This window comes from Bemisia tabaci, chromosome 3 (assembly GCF_918797505.1).
Source record: "Bemisia tabaci chromosome 3, PGI_BMITA_v3".
Classification (NCBI taxonomy): domain Eukaryota; kingdom Metazoa; phylum Arthropoda; class Insecta; order Hemiptera; family Aleyrodidae; genus Bemisia; species Bemisia tabaci.
In genome coordinates this window covers 24277333-24302177 of record NC_092795.1, presented here as the reverse complement: position 1 = coordinate 24302177, position 24845 = coordinate 24277333, and the positions used below count along the sequence as shown (strand labels likewise).

Here is a 24845-nt window from a genome sequence, read left to right as displayed (position 1 = left end):
GCAACTTGAAAAACCAAAACCTGAATATTCCATTAATGCAAAGGCCAATTAGCAAAAAAGGAAATATTAAATTAAAGAAATACATTTTCCTGTCCCTAGGACAGATCAGTCTTATTCTAACTAAAATGCAAATCATGCACAAAATAAGTCATTTTTGGATTTTTTTTCACTTATTTTTTAATTCTTGATTTCAAAATAATACGTTGACGCGCTTAAGAATTTATTTCATTTAATGTCTATTAGGAATTTTTTACACTTTATTTACATTTTTTTCTTAGCAATATCTTTTTAATAATATCATTAAAATAACCAACATGTTGATTCAATGCACCTGAACGCATACCTATCTCTGTAGTGCATTTCATTCAATTATTCACAAAAATGCACGTATTTGAGTATTACTCTATTCTCCAAATCTTAAATAATATGTATTGGTTTTGCTTAGAATAATTAGGAAAAAATACATCTTTATCTTACATTAACCTATCGTCCGCCGTTGAAGTCAATTTTAGAGTAGTTGACACTTGAAAATTCCAAAACCTTTATTCAATCTTCTTTGAGCCATGAGATCTCACCAGCCAATAATAAAGGAACTATACACCTATATTTAATGTGAAATATTTTTGTCTCGTTAAATTTTGTTTAAATATTTTTGAATTCCGATAAATAATACTTTAGCAGTGTCGAGTTGGCTTGAAGAATGCAGCACACCTATTTATAACGTATTTTTCACAAGTGAACAACTCTAATATGTAGAACCGATAAAGTCTCTTTTGTTGTTTTAAGATCTTGATGGGGAAGATGGCTTCATTCAGTATTCAGTTATTATGAGCCATGCAATCAGGAATATCAAAATTCAAAAATTCTTTTTCGGCTCTACTAAAAATATCTTTCGACTTACAGCTACAAAAATAAGGGGGTTATAAGCATAGCATCAGCTCTCCCACATTGTTAAGCTCCGCATGATTCACATTGTAACTAAGGGAGGCGCACGTAAGCCTTTAAAATATAATTAAGACAAGGAGCATATTAATCCGAACTTTAAGTAAAATTAAATAATATCATTTTGGAAAAGATCCTAGGATCCACAAGCTTGTAAAGGAATACAATGAGTATTAACTGGAAACGTGTGAGACACAAAAGAACGAATTTAGTTCACCTCGAAATTTTACATAATCTTTTCATTTGTAGGCATTTCTTATTTTTCTCTTTTTTGTGTAACAAATAATTGCAATTCCTTGCAAGATCTGTTTCCAAAGCCATACAGCTGGATTTTAACTCAATTTTTTTTTCAAATTTTTCTTTTTATGGTACTATGCTAAAGACCCTCTTTAACCTCTTTCAATCACATTTTAAGACATTTGGGACGTTTCGAGAAGCTAAACTGATTAAGGAGGACTAAGAATAAGGTCCTAAATATAGTTATGTATGATTCAACTACCAGCAACTACTCCTCATAAAGCATTGACATCAATTTTAACCCCATCCGGTTTTTCAGCGGACATAGCTGAATATACTCGGAAATTCAAGTCAACCGCCAAGCATATAAATATTGCGAACAGTAACGGAGCAAAATGAGGTAAACAAATCATTGGGTCAACAGCTTGCCAGTTTCAGAGCCAAGGTAAATCAGGCAAACTACTTGCGAGAGGCTTCGTTGACGTATACCCTAGACGTTTACCACATTTCCAATAAACCGGTTAAATCAGTGTCAGCGCGTCTTGAATTAATGGGACGATCTGGCAAGCGTGCGCGGAATCAAGCACGGCAGTTGATATATCTGGGCGCTCAGCAGTCAGCACGGCTCTAAGTGCCATCAACCCGATCACGCGATGCAAATCCATAGAGAGGAGATGAAGTATTACCTATACTATTTACAATCACAGCCTGCGGATAAATAGTACGTACACTAATATAAAGTCTATATTTACATGTGTTTAAAGAACCGTTGAACACAAAATGAGCATATTCGATGGCCAACTTGAAAAACGCAAAGCCGCAAAGTTGGGATCTGAACTTTTTTTGCAGCACTCAGTGTTACCTCTAAGCTGCCCCCAATGCATAAGATGCATACTCTAGAGCTTGAGATTTGAGCGTAGAAATGACCATTGGCAAGGTTTTGAATCATTCGATTGAAGGAAGACCATCTGTCTGACAACTAGTTAAAGAACAACCCTCCATTAGACAAATTTTTTCGCCTAATTTCTCTAAAAGACATGTATCAGTGATATCATTTGACGAAGAAATAATAAGGTTCATCCCTCTTGCCAAACAGTGATTAATACATTTTTGAAAATAATTAGTAGGCAACTCTTTGTGTGACTACTAGGCAGTCTTAGTCTGATAAACTCTCCGAGAAAATCGCTCTATATGACATAATTCAGTCTTCAATAGTATAAGATAATAAAGTCTCTCATTGGTCAAGTAAACAATTAGTTTTTAATTGAGCTAATTTCATTAGCTCTTTCGTATGTGATTTTCTTCCCCTCCACTGTTATCTATGACATTGTTTTCATTGAGGCTTCTGAGAAGCAGGGTGCCTATATTTACAAGGGTAACTTTATAATTTTTGTAAGCGCCAAGAGTCTATTTCGAGTGCCTAATGCAAGATCCGCTTAAAAGGGAAACGTGTATAGCCTTTAGCTTTGATTATATCAGAAAAAGCATAGTCTAACGATAAGCTTAAAATTAGGGAAAATACGATACCTAACCATATGTCTCTCATTACTTGAGCTACCCTTAAAATTTGAAATAAAATATATCCAAATTAAGTCAGGGCCACGTTTTTTCTCAGATTTTAAGTGCATGACACTTTAATTTATTTAAATAAGCTCTCTTTAATTCTGATTTTTTCTCAAAATTTACCGTAGCAATCACTGAAGAGATGTAGCATATTATATCAAATAGGTACTTATTGATTAACGCGATTGAAAAATACGAAAGCTTTATCTACCCTCTTTGATAAGACGATGACAAGCTGAAGAAGTAAAGGTACTGGAGGAAAAGTCTTTTGGTGCCTGTAAGGTCCAAACTCTTACACAATTTGGAAAGAAAAAATCCTCTTGAATTAATCAGATTTTTGCTCGAATCAAGAGGAAATATGCTTAGATTAAGAAGCTTGGCTCTCGACTCAAGGAAGAATCCAATGAAATTAAGAGTATTTTTTTCGTCAAAGTTTTTAAGAGTCTAAACTCCAGATCCAAGAGACTTTTTTTTTCAGTAGGTGATCACGAGTCAAGGATTCGTGCCCACCGATGCCACTTGGTTAACAAAATTCCAGCCCCGGTGTTTTATCCAGGAACTATTTTCAACGCTTCCAGTGGACGGTGGCACATTAAATATTAGGCAATTTTGGGGTGTACATTTTTTCAATAGACCCACCCTTTCCGAGATCAAAGCCATTCTAAGTAATATTTGGACCGAGTTTAACAGAAAGGAACCAAGCCACATCAGCTATTGCCAAGTTTAACTGGGCAATTCATTTTTTTACAAGAGATCGTTTCGTTCGGATTTCTTTGGAATTGTTAAGGAATTTGCTTCGCACCATGGAGAATTTTCACCAAAATTTGCACGAAAATCCGCACCACCGTTTCCTTGTAAGAAATTAAATTGCCCAATTAAATTTGGCAATAGCTGATGTGGCTTGGTTCCTTTCTGTTTTATTTCGGTCCATTTCATGTAGTCACGAAAGCTCCCTCGCAATCACCTACTTTTTCTCTAGGTTCAAAATTTCCACTAGTCCTCATTCTTGGCATCGCCATTCGTGAGGACTTCAGTGGTTATTCATTTCCTCTCCAAGTACTTGATCACAAGCTGTGGCTTGGACAGAGCGGTACCGCCGGAGCCAGCAACAGCCACCGCAGAGGGGCTGTAGTGAATATAGACCGTCGCGCCTTTCTGTACGTAGGCGTGGGAGATAGGTGAGGCGAGGGCCACCCCGTTTTCCCCGGCCGTGGCGTTGGCCATCGGCTTCAAGATCAAGTTCGTCACGTTGCGCGGGGCAGTCGTCGTCTTCTGCGTCGTCGTTGTCGTGGGGTACGCGCTGCTCAGCGTCGGCCGGCATGGCTTCGGCGTCGTCTTCTTCTTCGGCCGGAGACGGTCAGCCACGTAGCTGTTCAGCTTGTCGTCCGACTCCGCCAGCGAGGCGTTGAGCTTCAGCTTCGTCGAGCTGGGTCGCTTTCGGAGCTTTTGACCGAAGACCCGAGTAGGGTCGAATTCCTCCGGGGTTGTTGGGTACTTGGTGAGGGAGAACGGCATCCGCTGTTGGTTGGCGTCATCCGCGGTCGGGGGTCCGAAAGTCTGCTGGAGGCTGAAGAGCGGGCGCTGTCGGGCGGACATGTGTTGCGGGGTTGCGTCCTCGGTTGGGTGAAGGCGGCTGGGTCCGAAGTCCCCGGCCGTGTTGATGTGGAATTTCTCCGGTCGGAGGGACTCCAGGTCACCGTTGTAGCCTCGGTGCGGAGACTCCAAGTCGGCGCTGTCTGAGGAATCAGCGCTTGTCGCATCGGACGAGTTCACGGGGACAAAATCGTCATGATTTCGAGGAGAACTAGTGCCCTCTAAACTGGTTGCGTCAGGAGTGTCTATCGGGTCAGAATCCTTTGATTGTTCGTCTGCACTTTCTACAGCATCATGATCTGTTTGGCTGGATGCATTGAGTGATTCTGCAGGCGCTTGCTCATCTTGGTAGGTGGTAGAGCTGGTGTCTGTCAAGCTTGCTGCGTCGGAGGATTCTGCAGGCGCAGTACCCATTGAGGGCTCATCCTGGTTTTGAGAGTTCAGGGACTGGGAATTTGTTTGACCCGCAGCATTGAGCGATTCTACAGGCGCAGGTTCTAGGGCAGAACCATCTTGGTCTACGAGATCATTGTTTGTTTTACTTGATGCGTCGGGCGTTTTTGCAAGCGCAGATCCGATTGTAAATTCGTTGGAGGTTTTGAATCGACATCTGTTTGGCTCGCTGCGTCAACCAATTCTGAAGGCGGAAAATCAACTTTCGGCTTGTTTTGGAGTTCCAAAGTAGTATCCGATTGGCTTGCTTCGTCAGGCAATTCTGCAGGCGCAGATACGATTGTAGGCTCGTTTTGACGTTTCACAGCATCGAGACCTGATCGGCTTGCTGCATCGACCGATTCTGTAGGCGTTAAGTGAGTTGACGGGTCTTGCCGCTCTAGAGAATCGATAATGGATTGGTGCTCACTTTTTATCAATTTTTGAGGATCATTACCTTCCCCATTTGAGGTATCGGACTTAGTTTGTGAATTTACAATTTCATATCTTGAATCATCTCTACTATCTTGTTTTATCAAGTACTTCAAAGTGTCAAGTTTCGGGTTTTTCTCAATTCTGCGATGCCAAGGGGCCACGGGGTCACCAATAGACACACGATTTATCGCTTCTGAGGGATCTATCTCGGTGTTCAGGTCACTCGTTATTGAATTGAGAGAGTTAACTTGGCTGTCCGGCGACAAACTCTCCGCGTCAGACGGGTGCATGGCATCAAAATGTATTTGATTGTCACGCGAAACGATCTTGATAACCACCGGTTTCTTATGATCAGACAGCTCTATGACTTTTTCTCTCTCCTTTTTTCGAGGTAACTCTTTAGGTTGCTCCGCGCCGCACCAGTTGTTGCTGAGGTCGCAATTCACGTTTCCAGTCATAGGGGACCGCTGCATGTTTTTAAAGCCAAAATCAAAGAACTGATACTGTGGTGGGAAAAAACGCATGTTCCTATAGTTCGTGTCCTTTTCCAAATTGTGTAAATATCTTTCATAACTAGAATAGCCAGGGAATTTGAGATTCCGAGTGCCATCAATCTGAGTGCCTGGGTTGAAGGTTGGATCTGGATGGTTCACATGCTGGAATTGGAAGGAGTTCATTGATTGTGGATAAAACGGACTGACTGGCGTTTGAGACCATTGGACTGGTTGGTTTGTTTGGAAAGGAAACGCATGTTGAGAATATGCTCTGCTAAGCCGTGAATTATCCGTTTGATATGGACTTCCAAATGGGTTAAAGTCTTGCCAGCCATCCAGCGGATTAATTTTATTCGAGTTCGGCCATACCATCAACCTATAACAAACGCAAAAAAATTGGCTTTTAGTAAAGATATTTTCATTGTAGAAAGATAGGTCTTATACTGAGTGCCATTTTAAAGACTTATTTTTTTAGGCGAGTGAATAAAAATTGAGAATTTTTAAACAAGCTTTTTTTTCGTCTTTGAAGACATTTGTTTTCCCTGAGTTGGGATATTATCACCTCTTGATTAATGCAAAGTGTTTTTTAAAGAGATCTTTTTACTAATAAATCTATTTGTGTAAACTTGTACCGTGTAAAATGCTTGTTACAAAACGTGTATCTCATTATCCTACATTAGTCCCAAGTCTTGCGTTTGTTTTTGTGATATGGCTGAACCCGAATAAATGCTGGCTAATGTATGACATACATGAAAATATCGTTCAATTATTTATCCGTCTATTTTACCTAAACGTTTAACTAGAGGAATCATATCACCGTGATAGGAAACTTCCTTGCTAGCTCCTCATTAAAAAGTACCATTTTTTCTACATCTATTACTTACAGCAACCGTCTTTACTGCAAAAAAATATCCCTAACCATGTTGAGAAAAACATTGTCTGCATTTGAAAAGCACCTCAGTGTTGATGATGGTTTTGTGAATAATCACGTCTCAATATCTTAGCTTTATATTTTTTGGTTCAATATTTAGAGGCTGATGGTTTTTTCGTTTGTTCAAAATCACGACTTTCAAAGATTGGCCAATTTTTTACCCTGAAAATTTCGAGCTTAAAATTTTTTCAAATTTTACTATTACTCTAAAGAAAAGAGCAACATTTGAAAAAATTAGGCTCCACAACTTTTCTGTCAGAAGAGAATAGCACACCTGTATCACGTGACTTTTTAAACGATTGTCACAATTTAATATTCTCTCAGCCCCTGTTTAGCTTTTAAGTATTAAAGGTATCTCAATTTTTGTTGACATTTTAAAATACCGCAATAGAGACTCGTGATATCCAAGCTCAGCAGGCTATGCAACTGTTTTTCATGATGATGATGATATTTGTACATAATTGGTTTAGATTGATCCAAATCAACCTTTAAAGCACCCTTGTGTGTACATTTTGAAAAAAGAAAAAAAAAAATGATTAGTGGACATCAGCAACGTCACCCAGTGCGTGCGCACTCAACTAGAAGGATTGAATTGTCTTTTTTTCTCAAAAAGATGCTTTTGATCGTCAAGAAATACAAAAAATATGACTAAGGTAGAATTTCAAAAGTCTTTCTAATTCCACCAGATATTTCTCTTACTCCGCGCTAATTTCTATTTGACCTGAATTATTGAACTGTTATGATCTGTGAGTATTTCTTCTTGTAATTTTTGGGGTTATTTGATTTCTAATTTTCCCTTAATGGTAAAAATAATAATACATAGAGCTCCAATGAGAAAATTATTTCCACTTACGGTTTCAATAATCTTATTGTTAGCGATGAAAGTATCTTTATCTTATCTTACTGTCCTTTCCCAGAAAATCAACTTTCGCATCAATTTTATTGCATTTTAAACGCAAGTTCCAGCCTAGTAAGGTGCATTACTTACATTCTCCTTAAGAAAAATTTATTCAACAGAAAAAAAAACTTCGATAATAATTTGAGCATCTAAGTAGGTAACCAGCATAAGAGGAAACAACCATACATGTTTAAAGAGTGCTTTGAGAATTTTTCTTAGAGGCATATGTAAAAGCACCCCGTTTTCTCATAAAGGAAAAAAAAAATAATTTTTTTATGGTTAAATATCATTTGTTCTAAAAATATGAATGCTCTCTCTCTCCCTTTCTTTCTCTTATACTAATTTATATTTTCAGAGAAAAAGAAATTAACGTCATTTTCTGATATTTGCACGAATATCTGTCCCTGCGATAAAGCTAAATCAGAAGAGTTTTTCGAAAAAAAAATCTTATTACTATTTCTTCCATCAAATGAAAAATAAATAAAACTGATGATGTAAAGCCACAATTCAAGCTGGGTAAATTTTTTTAATATATATTTTTAATATACATATTCTTTAATCCATTCTTTGAATTTCATCCCATATATTTTACTGCGTCACGCTAGGTTAATCATGTTTTTGGACTTCAGTTTCAAACGCGCCAAGCACTGCATTATACTTTCTTTTCTATTGTAAAAAAAAAGAAAACATGTTTTTTTTTCTTCAAAAATAACTTGACCTTTTATTCAAAACTATTGTGTACAGGAAGCTACAATAAATTAGGATCAGCTCTCCAATGAAAATTGACAGTTGGAGTTTAGAATATTCCGGTAAGACTTAATTATTCAAAAATAAATAAATTAACAGTGTACTTTGTGATCGAACTCAAAAATAAATAATAATAACTAAATATAAAAATAACAAGCAACGAAATGTCAAAATAAGTAAAAACTTACTAAAAACTATACAAACATATTCGAAAATACATTTTAATACTGATGAGAGCACGCAAGCTTTGAAAAAATATGAAACAGTTTACATCAATTTAGCTTTGAGATGCGCGTTTAGATATTAAAAAGATAATATTTAGAATTTGGTTTTCAAGGAACATGAAAAGTATTTTCAGCGAATGAAATAATTTACTTGCATAGAGTTGCATTATAGTAGGTAAAACTTTAAATTACAGTTATGGCACAAATTTTTGTTTCTTGACCAAGCTTAAAAATTAGATAACTATGAATTGGGAGCAGACATTTTAAGAGACTGCGATACGTTATTGGTTTCTAGGCTCTAAAGTAATTCCGCACAATTTTTGAGGAGAAAAAGCATGGAAAAAATGAATTCGGAGCTTATTGCATCACAAATTTAACTCTAGGAAATAAATCTAAATCAAACACTATCTCTAACTTTTGGTTTCTAAACAGGAATTTAAAGTAAAATAGTAATAACTAGCAAAGAATCCAAGAGGTTTAGTAATTGTAATATTTGGCAAGCATCAATGTTAGTAGTAGTAATGTCATATCACATAGACTACGATGGCATCAACCCATCAAAAGTCTGAGTCGTGTCATTTTCATGTGTAGGGTCTGTTCTCATTAATCGCTCAAATGAAGCGAACTTATGCACGGTTTCTTATTTGGAACTTCGAACAATATAGCACAAGGAATGGGTGCCTTCATTTATTCAGGTAGGCAAAATCATACCGTAAGTGTCGAATTAAATTTCTAACCTGTCAATATGAAAGCAAACCACCACCTCTTGTGCTATTGAAACTACGTTTCGCTACACACATCATTGTTCATCATCGTAATTTGTCTTCATTTATCAAGGTAGGCAAAATTATACCGTTAGTGTCAAAATTAATTGCTAAACCGCTCTAAATGTAGGCAAATTACGACCTGTTCCTCGGTTGAAACCGCATGTATCAACATATCTAAACATTTACCTTCATTGCACTGGGTGGGACGAATCCTGAGAGTTGCATTCTTGAAGTGCGCGTCACGCTTATTAAAAAAGGACAAAACTGCTTTTGATTTCTCTATTAAAATAGGTGTTTTTGCAAATGCATCCATACCCATAATTTGTTTTCAGTGAACATCTTTACAAAAAAGGAATCCATTTTCTTCGTTGTAAACGTCTCGTAATAAAATGGGGAAAAATAGATGATTAATGCACTAAAGTTTACAAGAGTAATTGCACTTAAGAACGAGGTTGTTTTACTGTATATTGTCTAACTCAGATAATTTTCAAGTCGTGGGGGGTGGGTCAGCCCTGGTAAAAATTGGCAGTAGAATCTGTGTTCCAAAATACCATAGACCTACAGCCGGCTGTAAGATTCTCAATAGCTTCTACAGCCGGCAACACAACTTCGTATGGCCTTTTATAGCCGATGGCGATTAAGCAACAGCCTGGCGATAAAGTGTATGCTAAACGTTACTAATTACGGATGCTAGGACTTAGTGAGTTTTTGGACAGTCGCTCTCTTTTTGGGCCGTAGTTTCTTGATTTATTTTGCGAGGAAAGCTCCGTGCTTTTGAGGGACGCCTGCCATTCCTAATATGTTGGAGCGCCTTCAATTTCGTATGATACTGTGCAATACCTCTGGTGTGGAATAGTTGCTTCAAGCGCCGTGGTACGCTGCGGCGCGGCGGGTGGGCAGCCAGCGCGAAACGCGCATTGGCGCCTACAAACCTAACAGGGATACTTCACGCATTGCGCAATGCGTGAAGTATCCCTGTTAGGTTTGTAGGCGCCAGTGCGCCGCCGCTCCGCTTCGTGTTGGGCTCTAATATTTAATCTCGTGGAGTCAGCGTTTTTCAACTCATGACTTTGAAATGTTTGCACACTCTGTATGGATTATTCTCATTGTAATTGATGAAAAAAAATATGTAGTAAAGGAAAATATAATGTACGTTTGGTAAATATTAAGGTGATTCCGTACAAACTTTGGGATTTACAAAGCACACGAATTTCTACACGATTTTTTATAGCCGATGGCGAAAAAGCAACAGCCAGGCGATAAAGTGTAAAGCCCGGTGATAGGAACTATAGCCCGGCTGTATAATTTTTTATCGCTTCGTGTAGCCCGACCGAATAATTTTTTCCACTTTCTACAGCCAGCTATATGATTTTCTATCGCCTTCTTCAGTCGGGTATAAGAACTCCTATGGTATTTTAAAACGCAGCTCCTATCGCAAATTTTTACCAGGGAGATGAAAAACGAAGTTTTAGAGATTGATTATGAGAGTCTATGACATTTTTGACATTTATGACATTTAATCTTATGACATTTTTCTAACTGAATACTCTCCGTCGTACCTGTGGCTCCTTTTTTCATAATTTTTTCCCCCTCCGAAATTGCAGTGATATTTGTTTAGGAAATTAATTTGTGTCTTTGGATACTTTCAAGTACTTTACACATTTCTATCACAAAATTGGGGAAGAAAGCCCTAAAAAGGTATCGCATATTCTCACCATGCATCTTATCAGATACTCATCCTTTATGACTTAGTTTTTCTACTAGATTTAAAGTGCAACGCTCCTCCTTACTTCTTCCCACTAATATATCGCAAGATTTTTGTCAGCAAATATTGACCGATACTTTAATTAATGCTATTGTTGCCATAATATCAAAAATTGGTCTTTATTCTGTGCCTTGTATAGTACCTTTTAAAACGCAGCTGTTGTGAAACAGATCATTACACCCATAGACCATTCTTATTTTGACTCCCATAATCTATCTCTGAAACGGTCACGTTCAATCCAAAACAATCCTGAACACACCTCTTTTCCCAAATTTTTCCCGGTGTCAATATTGATTTGCTGACCGAGATTATTTCTTTTTCAAAACTTAGCCCTTTAAAAAAAAACGAGAAGGGTAAAACATTGCTGAGACGCAACAATCAAAAAATATCATTCAGACTTAAGATCTCTCTCACTTCTCAGGTTTCTGATCCAAGATCAGCTCCCACGGGAGCAAATGCAAACCCGTGCTCTCGGTGGAGTCCCTGGTGTCCCTGTCCGGAGTATCACCAAAATCTTCCGTGACCTTGGCATGTCGGTTGACCCTGACCAACCCTGGCCTGTAGTCCATCGTGGGCCTACCGTGCATCAACTCCGGGAAAACCCCGTATGGCGAGAGTTGCGGCTGGTATTGAATCTGGTACTGCGGCACGTGGAGCCCATGGTTCTGGGACTGCTCGTTCTGGGCACCCAGGGACACGACCTTACCTCCAGAGCCTACTACAGCCATACCGTCGGCCGTCGTGTAGGCGGTGCCCCCTGGGCCCACGATAGCCGTGCCTCCCGAGCCGGCGGTGGCGATACCCCCTGGACCCGCGATTGCCACTCCACCCTTCCGCACCTTCAGGGTCGAGATCTGGGGCCCGGTGGAGCCCTCGCGCGAAGAAGGGATCACACCCCCTTCCTGCTTGTTCTTGTTGGTACTAGCGCTAAAAAAAGACAAAGGTTTCAATAGTGAGTTGGTGTGTGTCGGTGCGTCCTTGTAGGTATCTTTGTAGTGCAGAATTTCGTTCTTCAGAACTCCACTAGCGTCGGTGTCAGTGTCTAGTTTCTTGTCCGCTCGGTTCGTGTCTTCCTCTCTCTTCTCGTCGGATATTATTATCACTGTAAAGTTGGTAACGTCGTGCGACTCTTCACCCTCCCCTTCGGGTTTATTCTCCCCCTCTGATTCGTTCAAACTCTGCGCTGAGGCCACCTCGTTGGTATCCAACTCGGATCCGCGCTTGACACGGTTTAAACTCTCGATCTTCTGGTTGTCTCTCTGTTTGCAATCCGAGTCGGTGCCGTACTCAACGGCCGTCGAGAACGTCTCTAAAAAAGGCGAGGGGCCTTTCGATGCGGCCGGAAATAACTTAGCCCACAAGGGGTTGGTTTCCATCGGGCTTTGGTACATGGGCAGGGCCAAGCTCGGCAGATTCAGCGTCGGGATGTCGAAGACCCTTTCGGGGACCCTTTGTTGGGGCTCGTCACGAAAGGACTGATAACTCGCGACCGGATACGCTGCGCCGTATTCGTTATCCAAAGGGTAGGAATTGTAAGGCGTCGGGGCTTTTGGGGTGTACACCACCCTTTGCTGGACGACCCGCTTGGGTTTTAAGACGGTGTCCATGTATTTGTCCTTGAGTTGTGCGGTCGAGGCGTCCATTTTAACGTCCTTCTCGACCTCCTTGATGATGCTCTCCTTGAGCGCGGATACGACCTTACTGGGTTTGGACCGCCGGCGGTTGGGGTTCTTCATCTTCTTGTAAACTTTGTCGGAGATTTGGTTGGAGCGAGTGTCGTCCGGGTTCGGGTTGTACTTGAGGTTGGCCAAGTGCTGGAGTTTGGATATGAGGCGGTCGGTGTCCTTGAGCGAGTTCTCGGCGTCCTCGGGTTGGGCGAACGGCTCCGGTTTTGGTGCTCTCACGAAAGGCGCGCTCTGGGCGGGTAGTTTGTCGCCAAAAGAGAGGTCCGTGGAGGGTTGTTTCGGCCAGGAATCGTGCATGTACATCACGGGAACGAGGACACCGTCGTAGTGATAGTACTTCTCGTCCGTTTTCCCGTTCACCTCCCTGAAATGGAAAGCATTTCGTCATGAGATGAAACATGATTTAAACAATTTGAGAATTAAGATGTCATCGGAGGGGCTTGGAGGACAAAGCGCATATGTGAAGTTCCTGAAAAAATGAGATATTGATGATTTCAAGTAAAACTAATCTTGATGCATATTCTCTGAAAAATTCTCTCCCAAATTCCAATTTTTAATCATCAAAAAGTCAGTTTAAACTTGCTTTCCGCCATAAGGATCCATGTAATTTCGAAACTTCAAACACGTCTTTCTCGAAATAGCAAAAACTGCACTAATGCGCCTTGTCCTTCAAGGCTCTCATTTAAAGTTGCTCAAAATTTGACTGCACATTATAGGTATATGAAGGAACTAATACCATCGGAGTGTTGTTAAGACAGTGAAATTCCTTCGCTCACAATGAACTAACTGAGAGCGTTCAATGAAATACATTTGCAGGTAATTTTCTCATACAATTAATATTGTTGGTATACCTTGACAGAAACTGTTTGAAATTTCGGAGTTTTCAGCGAGATTCAAGAAGTTCCAATGTATTTGCCGCGTTTTAAAACCATTAGTTCCGTCTTGTAAAATACATTTTAAATTAATGTGTTTTGTCTTAAAATGCCCGATTCAGAAATTTTCGAAAATTTGTTACGTTGCAGGAAAGCACCTACCTATACTTTTCAAAAACTAACAACATTTAATATTTTTTTCTTTTATTTAAAAAAAAAAAAATGTTAGACTTTCTCCAAGGTTACTCGTCGGCTCACTTCAATAAAATTGAAAGTAACCAATTCCTAAAGTTTTAAATTACTTATATTCCTATAAGAAGTAAATAAAGAAAATTTCGACCTTTGCATTATTAGATCGTTTTAAAGGTTCGAAACGATCGCTTAGTTTGATTAAAAATAGTGTCAGAATTGTATTGAGAGTATGGGTAAATAAATTAATTTTTATTTTATATTTTTTATAATTAATATATTGTACGTTGTGGCAATCTCTCGTTTCCTTCTGATTGTTGAACGCATAATTCGATAAAAGTTCCGCTCAGGAATGGAATTCAACCCAAAATATTCCCTGAATAATTTTGAGGAAGCAATTATGTAAGGGAAGTAGTAAAGTGGTAATTTTTAAAAGGAAAGCATGGAAAGTATACAATGATGACGTACAACGACTTAAAAATAATGCATATCAATTTAAAAAGCAATCATTTCTTTATCATCCACCAAATCTTAATTGTAACCCACAAACCGATGATTTTAAAAGAAGTAAGCACCATAAAATCCGTCAGTGCTTATGAGCCTTTTTAACGGAGATCGATCTCAGATTTTTCTCGTTTAAGTGGCCAGTCCTCATAAAGATGTATGAAACAACAAAGAGAAAGAGAAATCATCAACATTTGATAAACGTGATACTAGGTTGGAGCACAAAAGTGCGCGTTTGAACTCTTTCTCAATGCGAAGCATACTTCACAATATCAAAGGCGTTCTTCGATGAAATTACAATGAACGCCAGTATTGATATATACATATATTCAGCTCAGTATGAGGTGACAATGAAAATATATACAGAATGAATGATTGATGAATTACATTCAGCAAAATATTTAATGCACTAACGATGGTAAAATAATAAATAGGATATAATGAAATAGGTACACTTAGAGAGAAAGGTTGGAAAAGATGACAGAGAAGCGAATTGACGAGTACAATTGGGTATAAGATTGTGCATCATACAAGCACCATCAAGAGGTATGAAAAGCAGAACCGGTGACCATCAGCTTCTTTCTTTAGAAATGTTTTAATGATTCCCTTCCTTTATCATTATTTTCAGTTAGAAATTTTGGTAACTATTTTCAAAAAAGACCCACAAAAAATGGAATCCTGTACCTGCATTTTTAAAGTATGTTATCATAACTAATTTTCTAGCATGCTCTTTGAAAAAGTGTTGCTTATAATCCCTTAAAAGCTACAGATATTCCAGCTTTGATGAGGCCCACTAAAACAGGAAGCTGGCAGCTGAACGGTTCCAAATTTATCGAGATTACTTTTCTTAAAACAATTTTAAAGAGCTTTTAGCAGGTCAACTTAAAGTATGATTAAAATATAAAGGATTTTAATGACAATTTTCGCGAGACTTTTGGAGATGATGCATCGATAAAGAGAAGATGTTAGTAATGGGAATCGAGATTAAACGGTTAGTAAACTCTTAGTTCTAAAAAAGTTTGTTAAATAGCTTCTTACCTTGCTTATTTTAAAATGCTCTGCCAAATTTTGTCTTCCAGTTATGTGCAATATTTAAATGAAAGAACTAGCACCAAATTAATAAAAACACAACTATTTTACATTTGGGAGTTCTTACGATCCTCTATATAAATGCACTATGAAACAGCACAGAAATTCAACGTTATTCATGATTATTTTTTACATATTGATATAGAAAATTCTGTAATGTGTAGCTGTACATGCACATTTTACTGAGTGCAAATGAGCCAAGAGTCCAATTATATGCGAATAAGTTTCATCAAATGTACAGATATTGTGTCTTGGCTGTGTTTTATTTTTTACAAAATTCACAAAATTTGTCAGTCATTTCAGTGTTAGTCAAAGAAAGTACGTAAAAAGAATCCGCTGTCGTAAAAGCAATGCAAATTCTGCAAAAATTCTGTCATTTCGCTCATCTTTTTCCTCCTTTAAAAACATTTCTAATTTTTCAGGCTTTTGAAGAAGGTGGGTTAAACATGCTGAGGTATAAAGGTAGTAGTAGCACTCGATAACTTATTTTGAATATTATTTACTGAAGATCTTGTAACGAAGTCATAAGAGGCAGTATGGAAAAAAGTGTATTTTACTACGAAGTAGTTGTTTTACGTAGCATAGGTACGAACCGTGGTGGTTTTAGCATAGATAGGTGGGTATAGGTTCTATTGATTCTATTAAATTTACGAAGTTTTTGAGCATGATTTCATTCCATCAAGCTTTAGGAAAAGAGGATTTCATTATCTATTGTCCTTAAGATTGTCTCATGGGAGTAAAATGATTTTATTTCATCCGAGCTAGTCGTTTTCGAAAACCTATACAGAAATACTATACGAGAGACGTCATTTCGATCATATCTAAGGGCGGATCAATTTATTCGGAAGAGGTCAAATTTTCTTTAAGGGAGACGGTGGGAGCAACATTTTAGTGAAAAACCCTAAAATGATGAAAACAATTCCTGGAATGAGGGTCAACTTTACATTGTAGAAGTGAGTGCATTTACATTGTTTACAATTTCGCAACAATGGTAATCTCATCTACCTGTTGAATTCTATGCCAAACTTCCTTCGCTCAGATATGGATCGCATTGAAACACGCGATGCCATAGATTATACGCGGAGGTAGTAATAGTAGCTCTCAGGCAAACTACAACTACACTCCCTTTAATCACACACCGACTTGTTAGAATAATGCAAAAATACATGAACAACCGAAGAGCAGGAATCTATCACCGAATAATTGATGATCATATTTCATTGGAAACATTACAGTCGTGGAAACATAACCTAACGTGACTGGTTCTTGGTTGTTAAATTCAAGCCTCATAATATAGGGGGAAAGATTGAAAATAATTTCAATTTTTTCGGAGGAATCTTCTGGATGAATAGTTAAAAAAAAGCAAAACGCCTTCAATTCTTTGCATGCAACACGGACATCCCTCGAGTGCGAATAGTTGTATCCAGACGCTACCATGAAGGAACTGAAGGAAGCAAGCTAGGGCTTGTCTCGTACCACTAGAATGTTTTCTTGCTAGCTTGGATGCTATTTCGTGTCTAGCCTAATCATTGCATAAAGGCAAACCACGTTTCGTAACTGGTTTTTGGCCTAAAACTACTTGAATTTTGATTTGATAAGAGATATCCACAAAACAATAAGATTTTGCAATTTTAGTGAAACTGATTTCTTAGCTGGTCACTTAAATTAAAAATGTTTTAAAGTTTTAGCCATGGGCTGACAACAGAGATTTCTCGAGGTCAGAGTGAGCGAGAGTCCTAATAATAAAGATATGCAAACTCTTTTGCATATAAATTTCTTTCAGGAAAATTCCAACTCAATTTTTCGATACCGCCCAATCTAACCACCCGTATTCTAATGATTGCAATTAATGTGGAAAACCTTTCTATTTCTGAATAAATTACTGTCAGGCTCCTCGCAAACTGGAGCTCCGCAAAATAATTATTAAGATGAATGAGATTTTAGTCGTAAAGAATCGACTTTAGGTGGCTAAAATCCTCGAATTAAACACATAGAGTGACATTTTAGGATATAGTGGGGAGAAAATATTAAACAAGATATTTTGCTTGACTATTATGCTTAACTTTTCCAGCTTTTTACTTAACACCAAGCACAGTAGTTGAAAGGAGGGAAAATGCGTTTTGCGGTCTGTAAATTATTTTCAACGTGAAAGTTCTCCACATTTCCCTGACATGTCATTGTAGGATTCTCTATTCTCTTCTTTATTCCTCAATCGCAAATTTTTCAAATTTTTATGAGTCAATTAATGCCAAATTATGTGGAAATGGGTAAAATTTGGTAATTCAGACGGCTCTCGAAAGTATGACTAGCACTCTCTTTTTGTGTGTTATCTATTATGAAATTGATCAATACTTTTTAGTGACATTTTTGAGGGGAAAATGTCTTGGTATGGATCCAATGTTTGAAAATAATGTTGCTGTAAAATTTTCTCAGTGTAAATTTTTTATCCACCACTATTAGCATCTCACTCTCGGGCCCAGAAAAGATAGGATAGGCAACACACGCGACTACCATAGAAATTGAAATTGAATAATTGCGATGATTTCAGCCCCTAGAATTTAGAAGATGAGCAACTCAACAATCGCAACCATGACGAAAAATCTGAATAATGTAGCCACTAGCCAATTTATTAGCATTCTTTTCAAAACGTAAGCAAACCGCAATGAAATTGCAATAATTTGATGATCCGATTGCTTTTGAAACAGTGTATGCCCTTCAGTTCCCTTGACCTATTGTTACCGTAAAATGAGGATATCCTAGTTTAAAGTCAGAACTTCTTCAGTCGGCTGAATTCATTGCGTTCTCATCATGAGCGATGTTAACATGCTTCTTTTGTCTACGGAACGAGAAAATACCAAAACAGGAAAGGGTAATCTGTTTATTTTTAAAGCAGAGCTAATGGAGTCGTCCAGAAAGCGTCCAGTCACCCGCGACGCGCCACTCTTGAATTCCATGACAAACGACTCAACTACCATGCTAAAGAAGAATGACGTATGAACGTCTCAACGTTACAAAATTTCCTTCAATTGAACTAAAATTTTTCGTTCAAAATGTCAAAAAAAGTTTTTCATCTCACATTAATGCTCTGGGATTAGAATGATCGTGCTAACGAAATGTTCAAGTACCGGAAATGTCTAATGAGAGTTACACGGCCCACTACAATATTTCAAAGACCGTCTAAGGTAGATTTGAACTGCGTTAAGCAGGAAAGAACCAAGCTACATTAGCTTTTGCCAAATTTAATCGAGCAATTTAATTTTTTACAAGAAAAGGGTTGCGCGGATTTTTTTGCAAATTTCTTCATAGTGTAAAGCGAATTCCAAAAAAATTTCAAAGGAATCCACACAAACGTTCCCTTATGAAAAAGTAAACTTCCCCGTGAAATTTGGCAATACCTGATGTGGCTTGGTTCTTTTCTGCTAAACAGGGTCCATTTTCGTGTCGAACGATAATTTTTCCACCCCGGTCACTCACCAGTCACCACTCGCGAAAGCAGTAAGAATGGATCACTAGACAAGGTACGAATTTAAGCATTCCGATACATGTTTGTCAACCAAAATTTCACGTAGAACACGATTCGCGCAACGAAAATTACTGAAACCAACTCCTAACGAAGATATTAACCTTTTCATTTCAAATTGGTTACGAGGAATTTGAACTGCCCGCTCACAAGAAACTCAAAGCTCTACGTGAGTCAAATCGCGCACGACAACGGTCTCAGCAAGTTTCTTAATCGAGCAATATTCATTTCCCACCATGTGTTGATCGAACTATAGGCAATTTGCTATAGCTGAGCCAAAGCGTCAAGATTGAGGTTGCCAGATGTTTACATCGCGCAGAGACTGTCATGATAACGTTTAGCGCGCGATGTGAATCACGTAGAGCATTGAGTTTTCATGAGCGGGTGGTTTGAATTCACGCATCAAGAATCATTAAATATCGTTGTGAGGAGTTGATTTCGATAATTTTCATTGTGCGCATCGTGCTCTACGTGAAATTTTGGTTACGGAACATATATCTGAGTGCTGAAATTCGTACCTTGTCTAGTGGTCCATTGTATCACTTCACCTCAGTCAGAGTGTCGGTCCACCGGTGTAAGGTCGTAAGTCAATTTCCACATGAGCCCGGTTGTCCGTCAAACTTAATGCTCTCCGAAGCTCATAGGGAAACAAAGATTCGCCTTTACATCATAGAGAGGAGCGATGAAATGACGGACCGATTACTTTCGTAAACGAGACAAGTTTTATACTCCAGGGAGCTGAAACTAGCATCCTGGCATGCGATTCGTTTCCACCCGTCGCACAGTGGATCGAGTTAATAGGAAAGGTCGGACAAAATTTGGAAACTTTAAACGCTTATAACCCCGTTTATACAAAACTTTGAGGTTTGAGTCCATTGGTTTCTTCGTACTATTCTCTTCCAAAAGCACCCCTTGAAATTTAAAATGTGACGAAATAAACATCGAAATTTGCAGTTTTGGTCAAAAATGTCATGTCCGACCTCTCTAATTGACTCGATCCACTGTGCGTCGCTAATAAGGCAGCCAAACAAATATGTGCGGCATCTTTTGGCGCTAAACTATTTGTCTTTAGGTACTTCAGAGAAAAGAGCGTAATTTGTTTTTTCCTTCCCGGCGAGACGACAAATTGAAGGGAAATTAGAGACAAGATTAGAGGGGTGACCGATCTGAGAATATTAATGCAGGCTATATTATATGCAGAACATTTACAGACATGGGTCAGTCAAAGGTGTTGTTTCAGATATACTTTAAAGATTTTTTATTTTCTGAGGTCGTAATTTATTGTAAGCTCAAAAAAGTCTCGGTATTAGTCAACATTTGGGTTGTGCAAATTGAACAAGCGCATCTACAGACTTGCGCTGGTTGCAGAATCATGTTTTGATGGTTGAAACTTATAGCCTAGCAGAAAAATAATCATATTTATTTTGGAAACTTGGTGTTTTGGCTTATTATTTTAACAATCCGTAAGTTTTAACCGCCCAAACACGATTCTGCGCGGCAAATGCGACCGAAAAATCCGCGTGTGCTAAAAGTTTATCTAAAGTCCGAACGTTGTCAGATTTCTGCTCATGAGAACCGGACTTTCTACAGAATTTATGTGTATTTCTCCTTGAATTTTTCGAGGATTTTCATCTTAAATTGAATCTAGTGTCCAGAGGAAAAATAAGAATATCTCAACTCAAGAGAAGTTTAGCAACCTTTGAAAAATCAGAGGGCATTTTTCGTACAGCAGAGCAGAGTTTTCTTTTGCTGCATGTCCTAGATAACGCTTTTAGAATCAGTGAGAACAGAAGGATTTGTGGTCTCTCAGTGCAAGACCGATTTAAGTATCTCCTTAGGTGTCAATGAGTCTTTAAAAAGTGATTTGAAAATGTATGTTTTGAAATGTTGAGAAAGTTAAACAATGTTGGTGAAAATTTTGGGCCACGAAAAATGAACCCATGTTCTGTCGGTCGTCAAAGTAGTGAATACCTCAATTTTTCCTATAATCCAAACCTTGTCAAGGATTTCCAATGAATATCATGCAACTGTAAAATTAATTTTCTCTATACATCGGCATGATATATGTTTTCCAAATTCCACTTTTTATACAGCACATTATAGAGCAAATTGATGCACTTTCATTCATGCTTTTAGAACTAGCCACTGATGAGTGAATAAAAATAATAGCCTGATAGTGATATGTGAGATACTTTACAGAATGTTTGTGAATACTAGTTCTAAGTAGGGAATGATAAAAAGTGCAATTTTTATCAAGTGACCAAGTAAAAAATTATCTATAAATTTAAATGTTTAATGGACTTGAATAATTGATATGGGAATACTTCAAACATTTTTTTATGAGGTTCGTTGGTCGTTTAAACGAGGGGATTGGAGCAGAAGATATAACTGCAGTTTTTGCTATTTTGAGAAATACGTGTCTAAAATTTCGAAATTACATGGATCTTAAGGGTGAATCGAAAGTTGAAACTGACTTTTTCTGTTTAAAAATCGGAATTCGGGGGCGAATCTTTCACGATATATGCATCAAGACTATTTTTACTTAAAATCAATAGTATCTCAGTTTTCTTCAAAAACTGCACTTATGCGTCTTATCCTCAAAGCTCCTATAAATATTAATCGCTTCCTTTTCAAATTTGTTACAAAAAAATTTTAATGTAATATCATAAGAGTAATGTACAACGCCTGAGGCACGAAGCGCTTAGAGGGGTAGCACCGTGAAGCGGTCCGGGGGCGTAGCCGGAAGGGGATGGTGGCTTCTTATACTTTTTTCTTGAGCTCGAATTGAACATTATTTTCAGTCATTTGTAAGTGTAACCAGTAGATTCTTTTTCGACTTATTCGTGATCTAGAGGCCAGGGTGATAAAAGCAATTGTTCCCTCAAAAACTACTCTCCTTTTACTCTTCTTCAACTATGGGCGAGAGAACTAATACTTTCAGATAGTTATTTTTGCTAGGCTTTAAACGACCAACTTCCTCTATGTCTTCAAAGCGCAGTGAATACCTCATAAATTAATTACAACAAAAGGCCGTACCTTTGAATCTGCGGTCTGATGGCATTGTTGTACTGTTGTTGGTATGCTGCGTTGGGTCGGGAGTATGCATCGTTGATAATCACCAAGGTCAATGCTGCAATGACCTGAAAGAAACCAGATAAAATCTTCGATTAATGACCCTTGTATACTTTTTTCTCAGGCTGTAAATACTCTGCAAAGTGCAAATCAAACATCAAGTCATTGACCCACACGCGCACTGATTCACGTGAAACAGAATGATTCAGGATTAAGTTTTTTAAACATTTTAGAGGTTTATCCTCTTTGTAAAAACCGACGGTGTACCTCTCAAACCACGTATCTCGTTTGCAGTGTTTTAAATTCTACTCTTCCATTTTTTAAATTTTTTTTTTTCATTATTAAGAAAAACATTGACATCGTTCCTCGATTTTTTCATAGAATTTTCCTCGTGCATTGTTAGAAAGGAAAAATCAGGGTAGTTTGTTAAAATCGACGTTAATTGGTTTTCTGTTTAAAAAAGGTATGATGGGAAATCTACAACGTCGCAAACCGAAACACGTGATTTGAGAGTTTCATCGTCAATATAATATTTTTTTTTAATGTAGGAAAACGCCAATACCATTTTTCTCTGAGTTACAAATTCTCGAGAACTGAAACTGAACAACAAAATTAACATTTTGTCAACGTTTATGGATCAATTAATTAAATTCAAATCAGTACTCAGGCATAATTTAAGTTGTCTAATTGTTTTTGACCTCAAATAGAGGGAAAACTCCCTTCCTTTGGAAATGCGTCCTCTCTTTCTATCCGAGAAGGAGAGGGATTTTAACCTTTGAGTCGCGTAAATTAATTCCTGTTTTGGAGGGGAACCCGATTGAATCGCTGCAAAAAAATGAAGACAAATACTTGTTTAATTAATGCCCTTCCAGCCTTGCTCTACACAACGAAGTTAGTCATTCGTTTTTCAGGTGAAAAAATCTAAAACGCTCAAGATCGCCGAAGAATGCCAATTTTGCTCCATGAATATATGTATTCATGTTTTTAACAAAATGTTGCAGTTCTGTGGAGGAGGAATTCAGATGAAACAAATGCTTTGCTACCGAGAAATATTATTTTTCCCTTTCAAATCCATTTTTGTAACCTGAATACTCAACCACCCTCCGGACACATCTAATGAAACATCAGTCAATGACCTGCATCCTGCAATTTGCATTAAACAATCTCGAGACTAGGTCCATCACTTGGGCGCATTTCCGCCAAGCAGAACTATGTGCATAAAGACACGAGCCCTGAGACCCATAAGGATATATGCATAACAGAGCTCACGTCATAATGCACATAGTTCCGTTTGGCAGAAATACGTCCTTTTTTCCCTCCTACTTGAGCTTTGCATTGACATTGTTCTTTAATGACATGTCAAAGCGTGTCAGAGCGCAAGTATGCTTGTAATCCGACGAAAGTCGATGCTGTGCTACATTGATCTCCCGATCATAATAAATGTCTGAAGACGGAAACTAGTCATACCCCGCTCGCGTTTGATTGATTTTACGACCGGCGACCTTTCGCTGCAAAGTCAGCGCCGAAAAGCAAATATTCAAATGAGGTTAATTCAAACGATCGCGCCTTTTTGTTCCGGAAGAGGTAATTGATTGATGGCCACCCTAATGAGTTCGGCGTTGTCAGGGTCATTTAGTAAATCATAACTGTCGAAAATTAAAGAGGTTTTATCGTGAGTTTCGGCTCACAATAGGCAACTACGAAGCGAATGATGCTCTTTTAGGAGCTGGAGCCTGATAACGAGTTCCAGTCAGGTTGTGAATGTATTCAATCCGATTTTGACCTCTGAGCCGGCTCCCCAGGACCGCTGTGGTTTAAAAAAGTGGCAAAAGTAAAAATTGGGGAATGAATGGCGTGCCTCGCTTCCATAAACGGCAATGGAGCCACTTTGTCTGGGCTATCTCACGTCTAAAAATATAAAGTGAAAGTATTGGCACCGAAGCGTACTGAGTTGTATTTGCAATGAGATGGAGGTTCATACGCAGCAGGGATAAAATTCGTCCGCACTGGAAAAAAAAACACATTGAATCTAGAGCCCAGGCTCTTAAAAACATCGACAAGAAGAAATTCTCTTGATTCAATCGGATTTTTGCTTAAATCAAGAAGCAAGCCTCTTAATTTGAGCGGATTTCCTTTTTATTTAAGCAAAAATCTGATTGAATCAAGAGTATTTTTTCTTGTCAATGTTTTCAAGAGTCTGGGCTCTAGATCCAATGTGTTTTTTTCCCCAGTGCGTGTATGTAAAACAAATACAAATTGCGCGAATTTCTACCGAAAGATTTTATCGAGCCTCTATCAATCCGTCACGTCTGAATTCATGCGTGAAAAGTAGAAGAGAAAAAATGTTATTTTGAAGCTTCGCGTCCTCCCTTTTTTTACCCCAAAGAACGCCGCCGATTTCGATAATTGAATCGGAAGATAAAATCGGTTTATTCAAGAGGCGCACACGATGTTTTCATAATTGAAACCTCCAAAAGAAAAAAAATGCGGATTTTAGTTGTTAAACTAAACGACGCAACCGATGACTCAAGACTTTCAAGGCCACCAAGGCCGTCCGCAATTAACGAATTAACGCCACGGTTGTTCTCTCGGGGGTATTTAACCGAGTTTGAATACGGCGAGATGTGCCATATTGAGAAAAAACGCCTTATCAGCATTCGTGTGTTGCCAAATTTTCCCCAGTAAAATATTTGCTATTTGGAAAATTGATGAATTCTTTGTCTTGGAATATTTCGAGACGATAGATTGAACCGCGGGGCAAATTTTCCGAAAAATTTAATGAGGGAAATTGACAATTTTTCAAGGAAATTTCCATTTTATCCGATACAATCTGGCAACGCTGGAATTTTCATGCGTCGTTTTTCCTTTGCACGACGGAGATGTTGA

The 24845-nt window shown here is 38.3% G+C and overlaps 1 protein-coding gene across 1 annotated transcript in view; it reads right to left on the bottom strand.

Annotated features, from left to right (window-relative positions):
• Positions 1 to 3632: 3632 nt before the first annotated feature.
• LOC109031016 (uncharacterized) overlaps positions 3633 to 24845 on the bottom strand; it is a 62806-nt gene continuing 41593 nt past the window's right edge. The window contains exons 2-5 of the mRNA XM_072297571.1: positions 21924 to 22027; positions 11443 to 13077; positions 5225 to 6072; positions 3633 to 4832 (exon numbers count right to left, since the gene is read on the bottom strand). Of these exons, the coding sequence (XP_072153672.1) occupies positions 3784 to 4832; positions 5225 to 6072; positions 11443 to 13077; positions 21924 to 22027 (3636 nt within the window). The 3' untranslated portion in view covers positions 3633 to 3783. The remainder of the gene's footprint in view (positions 4833 to 5224; positions 6073 to 11442; positions 13078 to 21923; positions 22028 to 24845) is intronic.